Source organism: Cydia splendana, chromosome 19 (assembly GCF_910591565.1).
Source record: "Cydia splendana chromosome 19, ilCydSple1.2, whole genome shotgun sequence".
Classification (NCBI taxonomy): Eukaryota; Metazoa; Arthropoda; class Insecta; order Lepidoptera; family Tortricidae; genus Cydia; species Cydia splendana.
In genome coordinates this window covers 13,726,437-13,741,084 of record NC_085978.1, presented here as the reverse complement: position 1 = coordinate 13,741,084, position 14,648 = coordinate 13,726,437, and the positions used below count along the sequence as shown (strand labels likewise).

Genomic DNA, 14,648 nt, shown 5'->3' with positions numbered 1-14,648 from the left:
ATACGATTAAGTAGGTATATTCGTGAATTTCCGCACCGATGCGAAATTTAAACCTTCTAGAAAAGAGCGCACTCCCATCTTAAATTCCGGCAACACACATACAAAGTCATCGTGAATCTAGATATAACTGGATCAGGCATGAGGGATGGGGGGAAATGACCGAACGAGATAGTCTTAAGTGGTATCCAGACGGGACTGATAAAATCGGTTGATTTGATCAGAACTGAAATTGGCGTCAATCTTCAATTTTAAATTTATGGTGTTTCTAGAGGCTAACACGGATGGCTTTAATACGATACTGCGGAAACGTGTTGCCTCCCTGATGCGCAGAGTGCGAGAGAGTACCAATAGCCTCCTGAGTGCTGTTATTGAAAAGTGTGAGTGCCCTGTTATGAGGCATTGGAACTATTTGCATACAGGCGACAGACCTCTCATTTTTAATGTAAAATAATTAGGAATTTAATTGTTTAATTTTGATTTTAATTTTAATTTTGATATATTATTATTACATGTTAATTAGTTTTGTGTCGTGGATATTATAATAATTATTAATTATTTTAATGTATGTTTAGTATGTAGGCACTAACTCTTAAATGTATGTACTTGTAATACTAACAATTTTATGGACCTATGCAGTCTGAAATAAATATATTGAATTGAATTGAATTAGAGGCCTCTAAATTGAAAAAATGCCCCAAAACTAAAATACTGGCCTCACAAATTGGTGTTCTTGCGTCTGCACCTCATTTTATCGGTAATATCGGTCATTATCGGCGATCGAATTCGGCGAGTCAAATTGGTATGTGCGTCCGCACCTCCTGATTCGATCGGGCAATTGAATCAGATTGGCGAAAAATTGACTAATCTGGATACGCCTTTATGTATCTTTCAGTAGGAGTAGCAGCGAAAGCGCTATTATTGTTTGTCCTTGTTACAGTCTCTTTTTTTTTAATTCCCCGCCGTAAATTTAGATTATGGTGGGCAACAAATAAATTCGACCAATCATAGTGTCGCATTGCGTATTAGAGTAGCGTATCTATTACTCTTTTATGTAATCTGTAACTGGCTGCACTGCTGGCAAAGTTTTAATGTATGTTCATCCCCAGCGAGCACAATCAACTGTAGCTTATGCTATGCTCTGTTCGCTTCACACGGAAATACTTTACTAAAATGCCTAGTGCACACAGTTGTTTAGAATTTTTTGTTACGGACCGGAGCAATACGTTTCGAAATTTGATATTTCGCCCTTTTTTGGTAAAAGAAAACATCGTGAGGAAACGTTACCGGACAAATCTCAATCAGGTCACAGAATAATTAATAGTAAAACTTCCTACAAAACCGAAGTTTGACAGCAGTTCAGGGTCGAATCATGCTGTCCCTTTCTAATATATTGCACTATCCCTTTCGGCTATTTAGGGTTCTCAAAATTCAAGCCTTTATCTTATCTGTGGTCGTGCACGCAAAGGGACGTCATGTTGTGTCAACCCTAATAATTACTCGGAGCAATGCTGAGCCGAGCGGAGCCGAGTTTCACGGAGTTTGGCCGAAGTCAGGAGTTTCGCACCCCTGATCAGGTACAGTTTCCCCTCTGGGTAGTTTCGCACCCCTGAAGGTATGATGGCAGTAGTTTTCGTAAAAACTAGTTCCTGTGCTGTGCCAACTCCTGCGAGTAGGTTGCCGAGCGGGCCCCAGGCTTCTGAAGTACACAAGTGGCAAAAGTGCCGGGATAACGCTAGAAAGACAATGATGATGACTTAACTTTCTAAAGGAAATTAAGGGAATCACTCAGATAGAAACGTTCGTTATATGCTGTTTCCTATATGTCGGCGATAGGGGCAGCAAGCAATATTGCCATCTCGTTCTGTTACATAGCTGCGTCCCTCAATTAGATTGGCCTACGTGTATTTTAGGCCTCAATTTTGTCCTACGCGCCAAATCTGTGAGTATACAAATGGACGTAAAACAATAAATAAGCTATAATTTATAATGCGACATAAAATAGTAGAAATTAAATAAAATGGAACTAAAAAATTCTCATACTAAATTGTTGCCATGTTTAAGCATTTTACGTGAAAAATGTGACAGTTACGTAGGAAGTGACGCCCTCAATAATTTTATACAATTTCTTGTCGGACTATAATTATAGTAGGAGATCCCACATACATATATGGTCGACCTTCACCAATCTGTCTGACGGATGAAACTATGAAAATATGAAAGAAAATATGTTCCAGAACATAAATAAATAGGGTTGCGTAAAGAAATATGGTCAAGACTACATAATTTTAATAAATTTTTGAAAAAAAAAAAATTCTTCTTATTTCACCGATTTGTCTGACGAACGAAATAAGTTTCAATGGAAAGTATACAACTTGTACAACATAAATCAATTAGGTTACCTATCTTTTCCCGGTCACTATTGAGTTATCGCTAAAAGTCCTCCCTCATTATTTTAATTAAAAGCCTGGCAACCCTTATTTGTGACCGGATTTTCGCAGGCAACCCTATACCATTGTATTTGCAATAAAATTACCATCATTTTGATGTATAATTCAAGCGTCAGACAGATGAGTGTAATTATCGATATAAAATCACCTCTTTAAACACGGCAACCACATAATAGTGACCGGATCTTTTGGCAACCTAGTTGATTTATGTTGTACAAGTTGTATACTTTCCATTGAAACTTATTTCGTTCGTCAGACAAATCGGTGAAATTTGCCGAAAAAATTTTTTTTACAAAAATTCATTAAATTACAAAAAACAAGATTTGCTTGACCAACTATGGTCAAGCAAATCTTGTCAGTAGAAAAAGGCGGCAAATTTAAAAAATGTAGGCGCTAAGGGTTATCGTCCCATAGAAAATTTGAATATCGCGCCTTTTTCTACTGACAAGATTTGCTTGACCAACTATAGCCTTGACCATATTTCATTAGGCAACCCTATTTATTTATATGTTCTGAAACATATTTGCTTTCATAAAATATAAGTTTCATCCGTCAGACGTATTGGTGAAGGTCGACCATATATGTGGGATCTTAGACCATTAGTTTCTTGCTCGCTGTGTATGACTTATCGCGTATTCGAACGCACCCTAGTAATATGTCTGTCAGTGTCACTGTCAATTTTCATAACATAACCTCTAATACCTCTATAGCCTGGCACCAGCTACGCGAATGTTTACACTGGGTTTACACTATTTTAATAAGGAAAATAGTATTATAAATTTTGATTTGAACAATCCAATACCATTTCACACCTTAATATGTCTACCGAAGAACGTAACGGCGATAATTCTATCATTAACTTCCTCAAAACAAATGTACCCAAATCGGATCAAGCCAACATCGAAGCAGAGTTGAAAAAGGACTTTCTTTTAGCTAAAAAGAAGAGTAAAAAGCCCCAAAAGAAAGTTAAAACTAAGAAAATTCGTACTTTAACGAGACGTGAGAAGAAATCTTTAGGTTTCTATGACATACCAAGGCGCAGTGTTAAATACGAAGATGTACTTCCTATGCACAATATGTGGAGTGAATATGTGAGTCAAATGCTAGAACTGGACAGGCAGTTGCCGGACTGTACAAGTAAAAGTTGGGAGCAGTTCACACAAACCTTGTACCGGTCAGATTTCCATGGCAGCTTACTTCACGTGGTCCGTTCCAAATGTCCGAGCTACGTCGGCAAAAGCGGCATATGTATTATGGACACGAGGAACACGTTTAAAATAGTGTCGAAAGACAATGTGGTGACTACGGTGCCTAAATTTTGTTCAGTGTTTGAAATGCACATAAGGAATGTGGCAGTGACATTGTTCGGAAAGCATTTGTGTGTGCGGCCAGCAGAAAGGTCATCTAAGAAAGTGAAGACTCAGTTACATCCTGATCTAATATAAGATATGAATATTGTTACTCAGTGTTATAAATACTAAGTTTTATAAAAAGAAACTAGAATCCCAATGATGTTTCTAACACATTACATTGAGCAAGAACATTGTACAGTAGAGTCCGGTTACAACGACGCCCAAGGGACCGCTGATATTATGTCGTACTAACCGGACGTCGTACAAAACGAACTGCCAATTTTAATGTATTTTTTAATCAAAATAATTACATCATTTTGTATTTATTAATACTTATACGTCAATCAAAGAAAAAAAAACATTTTTTTTAAATATTTATTTACGTTAGTATTACGACACCTTGTTTTAAATGGAGAGACTTGTGTGTTTAGAAGAAGCCATTCGCAAATTACTCGAATCCCGTAAAATAAAAAGTCGTAATTCTTGGGGAACTAATCAAGATGACGTTGTTTTATCACATAGTTCCTATGGCCACCTCCTGTGTCCATCATCAGATAATCTGGAAGGTACCAAAATATTGCATTGTCACCCAACTTACATAATTATGTATGTGAAGTTTAAGCTCAATTGAATAATGGGAATTGTTTTATTTAGTTTGCAAGATTGCGAAATACGTATAGGCAAAAGGGGGAGAGTTGGGTGCGCGGGACGGAGTAAGCTTCTTACCAACAACTTACTAGTAAAAACTACGTCGCTCGTCGTTGTAACCGGACTTGACGGACGGATTTTGAGTCAATTTCCGTCATTAAAAGCGATCGGTTGCTATAAGCGGAGTCGTAATAAACGGTTGTGCTTTCATAGTAGCTTGTACTAAAACCAAACAAGTGCCTATACTTACGTCGCTATAAGCGGTTGGTTGTTATATGCGAAGTCGTACTAACCGGACTCTACTGTACTTACTTAGTGCATACTGAAAATTCCTGGAACTGGCCACTTAGAAAAAATATGTCGTCTCATATATCAGAATCCAGAAACTTTCAGTATGGCCCATGTAAGAGCTAGGGCTGGGGTTGGCAAGCCGCAATTCAGGAGCAGAGTGTGGTTCTTTTGCGTTTGTCAAGCCACCCAAAAATTCACACTCAGTATCAACAATGACATTTGCAGCTCTTTGAGATTTTTAGAAGTAGAAATGGTGATATTTACCATAGTTGGCTCTATGCAAAAGTTTTCTCACCCCTGCAAGGAATGAAGTACCATTCTGTTACAGGGTAGGCTGTTATTTTTACATTTTATAAATAAAAATAAGATAGTTTAACAAGCTTCCTCCGGAATTAGCTTAACTGCGCAATTAGCCAGTACTTGTATGGAGTCAAATCAACCCATACTACAATGAACAATTGAACATGTTTAATAAACATTTAAAATATACTTGATTTAGTTACTTCAGCCTCACTCCCTAATTGTTGGTGATTGTTACCACATGATTTAAATAAAACCAGTCATTATCATCAGAATCATCTAATTAGTAAAATAATTCTTACCAAACATTAAAAATAATCAATTAAACATAATATAAGAGCCAAATGTTTATAAGATTGAAGTGCCAATTACGAAATAAATTAAAAGCTAATATTTTAGCTTTTATATGCATTAGGCTACTAAAATCAAACCAACTTACAAATACTTAGAAATACATTTTAACTCTCAACTTCAATGTTTATTATACATTGTTACATGTTCAAATGTAGGTATACACCGTGTTTTTATTGAATTCCGTTAACTTCGGGGTATAGTTAAGTATGTTTATAAGAACTAAATGGCATAGTTAATTTTCAAAAAAAAAATTTTTTTTTGTTTTCTTTTTTGTTTTTTTTTTGTTTAAAAAGTAATTAAATGTAGCATATAGCGTTGTTGTAACACGGGCATTACATTTAACTCAACCAAACAATTGAAATCTGTGACATATCAATGTCATTTCGTACATCAATCGACCGAGATTGTACTTAAGTTTAGTAGCAAATGTATGAACTCATTCTAAACACTAATCAATATGTAAGCCAGCCCTAAGGCAAGTGTACACGCTTGTAGAGGCCTTATAGGAAAAAAATAAATTATGGATTATCTCCGAAATGGACTTAATTAGAACATCGGTGTCTTTGAGAAAGTTACTTGATTTAAGCTCAGGAATGCACCCTTGAAATTAACGGAAATCAAAAAAAACACGGTGTATATAATATTAAGTTAACTACATTGCATGTTAAAAAAAAGTTTCATAACATAATACCACAATGTTACAATTTGCTACACCATTGTGTCTTTATTCTTTACATACATAATACCCGATGTTCTTGGTACTGCATGCTAAAATTCTTAAACATAACAAGTACATTGGCAATATTGCCATTAATTAACTTAAAACTCGAAAAAGCATTACTATATTAATATTTAAGCCTGAGTCTTAGTGAATTTCTTAGGTCCAGGTTTCTGTCCTGGATGTTTCTTCCCATGTGGCTTTGGCCCCGGGCCTCTCGTCTCCGGGCCCTGCGAGGCATCCCAGCCCCTAGAAACAGAGGACTCCCTACTACTTGGAGCCTGACCAACATTCTCTTTATTATCTCTATTCAACCTCTTAATAACAAAGCGGAAGGAAAGTATCTTATCCTTTATGAAATGGGTTAGCATGTCTAAAGGCATGACAGCGCAGTTGGCCTGTCGGAACACCTCATCGGCTTTCATGCTGTCGTTGATGCAGTGCTCGGTGAAGACAACTTTGCGCTGCAGGTCGCGTCGGCTGGTGACATGTATTTCGTAGAGATGTTGTTGGGCGACTTTCTTTTGTCCGATGTGCTGGATCGCCCAGTAGGCCATGCGCTGCATGGTGTCCACCTTTAATAAAGCCGGAGTTAGATTACGAAATTAGTGTCATGCATGTTGAAATTAGTATCACTAGTTTCGATATATGCAAAAGTAAATTCGTGAAATAATTAGTTCCGTGATATTCACAGTATCGCAGTGACCATAGCCCCATCAGCATCGAAGCTACACGTCCGCAACTCCGCACAGCGCAGACACTCGCGACACTCAGTTTTCACGTGGCATTTACACTACGAAATTAATTGCATGACACTAATTTCACCAAAAAATCGCGCAGGGCACGAAATTGATTTGCTTTCATGAAATTAAAGCATGCATTACGAAAATATTAAATTACACGTGAAATTGTTGATAAAACGAATGTTACGAAATCAATTACATGCCACCAATTTCGTAAAGTAAATCCCGATTAGAAAATGTATGTCGAAAGATAGTCACTAATAACTACTAATTGCTACTAATATGCCGATATAAGAGGGCATGTCCATGTCCTACTCCAGTCTGGCATTCGAATCAGCTTTGATCTACGGCACAGTCAGATTCTTGACTTATACAAGGTACAGTCACCTCTGTCACCTGCAATAATATGTTACACAGCGAAGGCCGCAAAAATATCTGACACGATCGTATTTGTAGAGTCAAGAGCGTAACGTGTCATATATTTTTGCGGCCTTCGAAGAGTAACATGTTATTGCAGGTGACTGTACAGGGGTCCCTAAGTTATTTTGTCGTGAAGCACAAAAGGACTTACTTTAAAGACATACAGATACAGACTTCTTCTTCTTCTTTTTAGGGGCTATATAAGGCTCCAAAGCCTATGTATCACTGCGACCATTCCTGATCTATTGTGATCGCCACCTACTACAACTCTCGATCCAAACCTGCAACTTCAAACAGCTGCAGGATTCTTTTGGTCTCGAGAGACTTTACCTCCTCCGGGCGCAAAATGTGTCCGCCCAGGATTAGGTCACGAGTACGCATTAGGCAAGGGCACTCTGTGAGGATGTGCAAGGGCGTCTCCTCTGCCTCCATACAGAGTCTGCACCGCCCTATGTCACGTTTCCCCATAGTGTGCATGTGCTTATTTAGGCCGCAATGCCCAGTAAGCACCCTTACCAAGTTGCGCAGTTGGTTCCTAGACAGCGCTAAGGCGTTCGAGGACGCCTTTTTGCTGAAGGCCTTGATAAGCGCTTTGGAATAGTTCAAACCTGTTTGTTTCTCTCCAGAGTTGAATGGTTTTGTAGTGACAGTAGGTCTTTAGGGTGAGCCGCGTTAGGCTTTTGGGAATACCACAAAAAGGCTCAGGACTGTAGTTCTTCCCCTTAGCCCCCGCTCGCGCGAGTTCGTCGGCCTTATAGATACAGACTTACAAACAAGCATTCTTGTTAATTATGTATTGCGCATTTCCTTTTAAGTCCGTCACGTTTAAAGGAGTATATAATATGTGACGTCCCACGGGTAAAGGTACCTTATGGCGGTTGGCGCTTACGCTATTAACGCCGCTCCAGTATTATTGCGGCGCTATGCGACGTAAGCGCCAGCCGCCATAGCCCATAATGTACCTTTTGCCGTGGAACGTCACATATAACCACAGAGTGCCACAGCTATATATAAGTACAATTTTATGCAATTTTGTTATGTCTGACCATAGTACCTCCCCAGGGCAACCCCATCTCCCCCTAGTAAGACTATTGGCAAACATAACAAAATAACCCTAGAATTTAGCCAACCTTGAGGGTGATGATGAAGAGAAAGTTTTGCTGCCCGGCGAGGAACACGTGCCGCGCGCACTCCTTCAAGTCTAGTTGGTCCACCTGCAACTTCCAACCCGCCTCGCGGTCCACTTCGGCCACGCAGTGGGCCGGGTGCTTCTCTTTAAAATGCTCCATCATCTTCCTTAGATCACCTGTTTATGAAAGTGGGTATAAATTTATTAATAGCAAACAAAATGAAAAAATAAAAACTAAACGTTAAAATTAAAACTAAAATATAACAAATCTTAAACTAAACTTATAAGTCAAAAATGCTCCCCAGGTCACCTTCATGAGTTATGGTGCCCAGAAGGCTGGCAGCGTTACCTTTATGGATGGCCAGGCTTATCCTCTGGACGAGGTAGCTGCCAGACCTCCGGTCACCTGACTTGAGGTGTCCATGAGGCGCTGGGACACATTTAAAGAAGCTTTTTGCGCTATTTATGAAATAATTTGGCTTAATTTATGTTGGTATCACTACACTTTATAAAACAAAGTCCCCCGCCGCGTCTGTCTGTTTGTGTGCATGTTCGCGATAAACTCAAAAAAACTGGCCAAGTGCGAGTCGGACTCGCGCACGAAGGGTTCCGTACCATAATGCAAAAAACGGCAAAAAAAAACGGTCACCCATCCAAGTACTGACCCCGCCCGACGTTGCTTAACTTCGGTCAAAAATCACGTTTGTTGTATGGGAGCCCCACTTAAATCTTTATTTTATTCTGTTTTTAGTATTTGTTGTTATAGCGGCAACAGAAATACATCATCTGTGAAAATTTCAACTGTCTAGCTATCACGGTTCGTGAGATACAGCCTGGTGACAGACGGACGGACGGACAGCGGAGTCTTAGTAATAGGGTCATTAGGGTCCCGTTTTACCCTTTCGGTACGGAACCCTAAAAACTACTGAACGGATTTTCATGCGGTTTTCATCTATTGATAGAGTGATTATTGAGGAAGGTTTAGGTGTATAAATTGTTAAGGTTTTGTGTAACCCGTGCGAAGCCGGGGCGGTTCGCTAGTGTGAAGTAAGTCTAAATTTAAAACACCGATTCATCTAGGCATCTGAGTCGCCTTTAGAATAGAATAGAATAGAATAGAAATAGTTTATTCGTGGCATAAAAAATTGGTAACAGACAAAAGAGAAAAAAAGAAGAACGAAAATTAAAATTTACACTTAACATAACAGAACAAGTAAATAGCCACGAAATGGTCCCGACTCAGCATGGTGTTAGCCTTGATGGGCCAACGCTGGTCTTCCGTCGGGGCCATGGACGAGTGAATCACGGAAACGGAAAGTACACAACATTTAAACCTTTACATAAAACCGTAACTAGATCGGTCGCTCCGTTTGGGAAATATTTGTTAAAATTAGCTTGTTTGGTACGTAATACCGTCTCCGTTTCATCCGAAGTTATAAATATCAGTTAATTTTCATACACATTAAAAGTAAAATGCAAAGCTATTAGCTAACTAACACAAGCAAAATATATGCCACCAACAATGATGAGTGACAGAGTTAGACCAAGAAAAGTCTGCAGCGATTTTGATAGGCCACGTAGTGCAAGTGTTATTTCAAACGTCAAACATGTATGAAATTGTGACGTATGAATAACACTTGCACTGCGTGGGCTATCAAAATCGCTGCAGACTTTTCTTGGTCTAACTCTAGTAACCTCTACTCTGCTTCTAATTAAACTTAAACAATGTATACGTTTTTTTTTTGCTTTTTAATATGTAAGTAACCGGTAACCGTTTTCACAATGATACTGCTCTGGACCGAGTAAAGTGGCGTGTTGGAGGCAAATACTCATTTTGGGTCATCGCGCCAGCGAAGTAAGTTTTCACAATGAATAAAGGGCTTTTTTTATTTTATTAATGTAAGTATATGCGGTGCAGTGTAAGTTACCATTCCATGAGCATCTGCCAAAGACCGCGTGCGGGCACTCTCGCGGACGGAACAGGCACTCCTTGAGATGGTCGGCCATCGCCGGGCCGGGCAGCGAAAATACGCAGCCCGCACTCTGGTTGGGGCATGGCGACTTGGCCTGCAATACAAAATACATGCAATTAAACTAGTGGCTCTGTTAGCTGTAGACCTCGCGAGTCCTAAACAAACATTTGAATTTTTTTCAAAAACTAACGACAAAATAATTATCGAACTTGCTCACAATACCTACTTCCCGAGAATCGATTGAGAAAAATGCGACCTGTAGAGTTCGACCTCCATTTTTGCCCAAGATGTAGTGGAGTCAATAAACTTTTTTGCACAATAAACTTGGCGGCTGAATATTAAAATTTACGGGCTACAACTGAAATACCGCAGACAGGGACTTACAACCCTCTTATTTCTATCTTTAGGTACAATTAAATTTATGTGATCTTAATCTAGATTACGTATAAATAAAATAGGAAATTAAAAAAAATATATTTTATAAGATAAGGTTTTTTAATACAGGAGATTGAACCGCCCGGTTAAGAAAAATATTTCCTGTGACGGGAGGCGCCGCTTCATGAGTACTGTTAAACTACCCAACTAATTTAATTCGAATTTTAAGCTTACTTCTTGCCTACAGTGTACTATTAAATCAGTCAGCAAAATGTTCAATGATGCAAAATATTTTCGATAGAACCACTATTATTGTTATTGGTTACCTTGTTAATGAGTTCCTCAAGGGAGCGGTTCCTCATCTGCGTCATGGGTTGTCGGCAGATGGGGCATGATGGAGGGCATAGCGCCAGCGTGCACGAGTTACACAGACTGTGCCCCGACTGGCACAGGAACACCGGTATGGTCATAGTCTCCAGGCATATTGGGCACTCCGGGATCTCCACTGCTACTGATCTGTAGAAAATATATTGCCAATGGGCTTAAAAGGTCTTATAAAATTTGAACCATAACAAGTGTGAGTCATAGTAAGAGCTCTTCAGTTGGAACTATTATGTAATGGCTGGAAACAAATATACAATGAACTAAACTGGAATTAAATGTAACACTTACTTTTTTCCTTTGGAAGCCATTTAGGAATCTGTAATGTGTACAAAGCATAATTAGTATCTTATCTTAACAAATAAATTAGTATATGAAATAATAATAGTTCTTTGTTTTACAAGGGGGCAAAGTTGTTGTTTAACCGCTCGTGCTAATATTCAATCAATCAATCAATCACTTTATTTGCAATAAAACATACTTAAATGCATGCAAATACAATTATATGGTGCACAATAAATTCAACAAAAAGTATAATGAAACAATCACAACAATAGTAATTACAGATTAATAGAATGTCAGAAGAGAATGTCAAAGAGTATAATACGTACACGTAAGTACAGTATCGATGTCAACTAAGTATTCTTATTACAAATCATACATTTTAATCTAAAGCATTAGCAAAATATTCTTTAATAGAATAATAAGGTTTATTTATAAAGTAGTCTTTTAATTTAATTTCAAATGTCCTTGGATCCTTAAATGATTTATGTTAATGTCCAATTTATTGAATACTTTAATTGCGGTGTTGTGTAAACTTTTATCAAAATGTAAAAATTACTTTTAGTGGTCAAAAATTCATTCTTAGTTCTCAAGTTTCTGGAGGTATTTTGTATACTTAGTTGGAATCGGTCTTTGTTTTTGAAAACATATATACAAATACAGTAAAGATAAAGAGATATCACAGTTAATATTGTGTGCTCTATAAACAAATCTCTATGAGTAACAGGCACACGTTTACACCCTGCAAGATATCGCAGGGCTTTTTTCTGTTTAAGGAGCACTGCATTTGTATTTACACTATTTCCCCAGACTTCAATACAATACTTCATCACACTCTCAAAATAAGCAAAGTATACTGTTCTTAGTGTCTCCTTGTCTGCTGTACTAGAAAGGGTTTTTAACGCATAGCAGGCACTACTAAGCTTGTTTGTGACTTGGTCTACTTGCTTATGCCATCTTAAAAATGAATCTAGCTCTACGCCTAAAAATTTTATACAATCGGATTTGACGATAGGTATATTGCAGACAGGATCAGAGCTATTGAAACCACAGCGAAAGATCATATAAAAACTCTTGGTAGAATTAATTCTTAAGCCATTTGATAAAAACCAGGTACATAATTTAGACCAACAGTCTTGCATTTTTGAATTGAAATCCATTTCTGTATTAGCTTTTATGACAATACTGGTATTGATACCCGAACAAGCGAAAGATTTCAAAATTGAACCACGAGCGTAGCGAGTGGTTCGAAAAATGGAATCTTGGGCGTTTCACACGTTACGGCGAGGGTTAAACAAAATTTGCCCCCGAGTGAAACACAAAATTTTTCACCACACCAACCCGAAGTAAGTATTATCATCCAAAATCATCATTTAAAAGTCAAGTCTGCCAGCATACATAAGAAAACAACTCAAAATTTGCATTTGATTACTTTCCCTCACATGTGAATAAAATGCAACTTTCCTATCAGTTTTTGAAGTGCAAAGTAAAGCCTTTCCGAGCTGGTGTGGTGAAAATAATGTATATCATATAGAACTGCCTCCCATCCAGGATATGTCCCAGCTTGGACCCCATCCAGAGAGCGTCCAGCACAGTCAAGCCTAATCACTTATTGTGTCAGGGGAAAAACATGTTACAAGACCGTAACTAACTTATGCCTAATCAAATGCTTAGTTTGAGAAAGTAGAAGCTGCTATTTAGGTTAATCAAAACAAAGTACATACCCACCAACAAATCCTAATTCAATAACCATTTACAATCACTAATCAGTTGAATGTCACGACGTAATCGAAAGTAACTAAAGACAGACAAACTAATTATAGAAGTAAATCATAACGCCTTAACTTTATTAAACTTAAGTTTTCAACTAAATTGTTTCTAACTTCTAGACATACCTAGCTGACTTACTACACCAGATTGCTTTTATAACACTCTTATTTCACAAAGGAATGTTATGAACAAACTTTGCAGTGTGTGGATCAAGTGACTTATAATCGTTATCGCTTAGCCCAGCGCTATTGATTATGTAGTTACTTATAACTATAACTGCATTCTACGTACTTGTTTCATTAGCAACTGACGTATGAAACAACTTTAGGAATGCTGTCAAAGTGATCTTTATTTCACTGTAATACGGGTGATTGTTGTTGATTCAAGTGACATACGAAAAAATGAGGGTATTCCCAGAAAATGTTAGGTTGGTAGCATTGTGTGGAAACCATAGACAAACTAGAGTATCAAGTCAAACTATTCAAGGCACACGTTTTGACGGTATTATAGAGTTGGCTGCAGAAATGATTGTATACTCTGGTACAGCCACTTCGTCAGTAAAAGGCGGCAAATTAAAAAAAAAATGTATGCGCGAAGGGTTAATCTGCCATAATAATAGTTATTATTATTAAAAAGCGTTTTTCAATTAAAAGACATGTCAAGATCGCTTACCTTCTTTCAAAGGCGGCATTCGCACTATTTTCCCTCTGCCTAGGTACAAGATCAACTGATCTAGCGCGGGTAATAAAACTAGTTACGCTCGGATTTTTCACTAGACCGAGTCCAGACGCGCGCGTGAACACAGCAGCAGAAAAAATGCCTAATTGCTCGGTTTTTTGTCGTAAAAAGAGGTCGGGGACATCAAATTTACAAAAAGAAGGTGTTACATTTCACATATCATACGTTTAATTACATTTAAACACAATGATTATATTTTAGTCTCATGTAATTGTTAGATTTATTGATTTTGCTCTCCCAGTACAAATTGCGGATCGGTCGAGCGACAAATCCGACTTCTTCGAAATCAAATTCGACGAAAATGTGTTAGTGTGCGTGTTGTGACACTTGTGACTCGTCCGTACACAAAAAGAGATCGAGGTTTGCAAGATTTGTCTTTGACGTGTGTCATTTTCTATGTATTTGTGTCGTCATTACAGATTGGATTTTGTATGTAAGTGTGTGAGAAGTGCGACTGTGTGCACCTTTCCCCCCGTAAAAAATGGCAGAAAGATTTGTACGGTAAGACATCGCTTGGGCCTAGGGCATGCAGTACCGGTCCCGGTACCAAAAATTTCATTTCCCGGTTCTGGGCATGGCCGGAACCGGGATTCCCGGTTCTTCCCGGTTCTCAAGGCATCTTTTGATTATTTTTAAGAAATAGTTTGTGTTAGCGTACGAATTACTTATTATCATATAAATAATTGCATAAGAATTAATAAATGACTTATTTTATTTAAAAACAAAA

General features: G+C 38.1%; 2 protein-coding genes across 4 annotated transcripts; one reads left to right on the top strand and one right to left on the bottom strand.

Annotated features, from left to right (window-relative positions):
* The first annotated feature begins 3,164 nt into the window (after nucleotides 1-3,164).
* Nucleotides 3,165-3,945, top strand: LOC134799807 (ribonuclease P protein subunit p29). The gene has a single exon (XM_063772212.1). The coding sequence runs from the start codon at nucleotides 3,266-3,268 to the stop codon at nucleotides 3,890-3,892; it is 627 nt and encodes a 208-aa protein (XP_063628282.1). The 5' UTR covers nucleotides 3,165-3,265; the 3' UTR covers nucleotides 3,893-3,945.
* Nucleotides 3,946-5,528: 1,583 nt separating this feature from the next.
* LOC134800076 (E3 ubiquitin-protein ligase SIAH1-like) lies at nucleotides 5,529-13,427 on the bottom strand. 3 transcript variants are annotated; one of them, XM_063772544.1, is made up of 6 exons: nucleotides 13,309-13,427; nucleotides 11,423-11,450; nucleotides 11,077-11,266; nucleotides 10,331-10,469; nucleotides 8,404-8,579; nucleotides 5,529-6,685 (listed from the first exon to the last, which is right to left on the bottom strand). In XM_063772544.1, exons 2-6 carry the CDS (start codon nucleotides 11,440-11,442, stop codon nucleotides 6,245-6,247), a joined length of 966 nt encoding a protein of 321 aa, XP_063628614.1. In that variant the 5' UTR covers nucleotides 11,443-11,450; nucleotides 13,309-13,427; the 3' UTR covers nucleotides 5,529-6,244. The 3 variants fall into 3 exon arrangements, with proteins under 3 accessions (XP_063628614.1, XP_063628613.1, XP_063628612.1); XM_063772543.1 differs by having other exon boundaries at nucleotides 5,530-6,685; nucleotides 13,318-13,404; XM_063772542.1 differs by having other exon boundaries at nucleotides 5,530-6,685; nucleotides 13,305-13,403.
* Nucleotides 13,428-14,648: the final 1,221 nt, after the last annotated feature.

Coding starts and splice junctions, on each gene's coding strand:
- LOC134799807 (XM_063772212.1), top strand. CDS start 3,266: ATGTCTACCGAAGAACGTAACGGCGATAATTCTATCATTAACTTCCTC.
- LOC134800076 (XM_063772544.1), bottom strand. CDS start 11,442: ATGGCTTCCAAAGGAAAAAA. Junction 11,267..11,422: donor ATGGCTTCCAAAGGAAAAAA/GTAAGTGTTACA, acceptor TATTTTCTACAG/ATCAGTAGCAGTGGAGATCC. Junction 10,470..11,076: donor TTGAGGAACTCATTAACAAG/GTAACCAATAAC, acceptor TTTGTATTGCAG/GCCAAGTCGCCATGCCCCAA.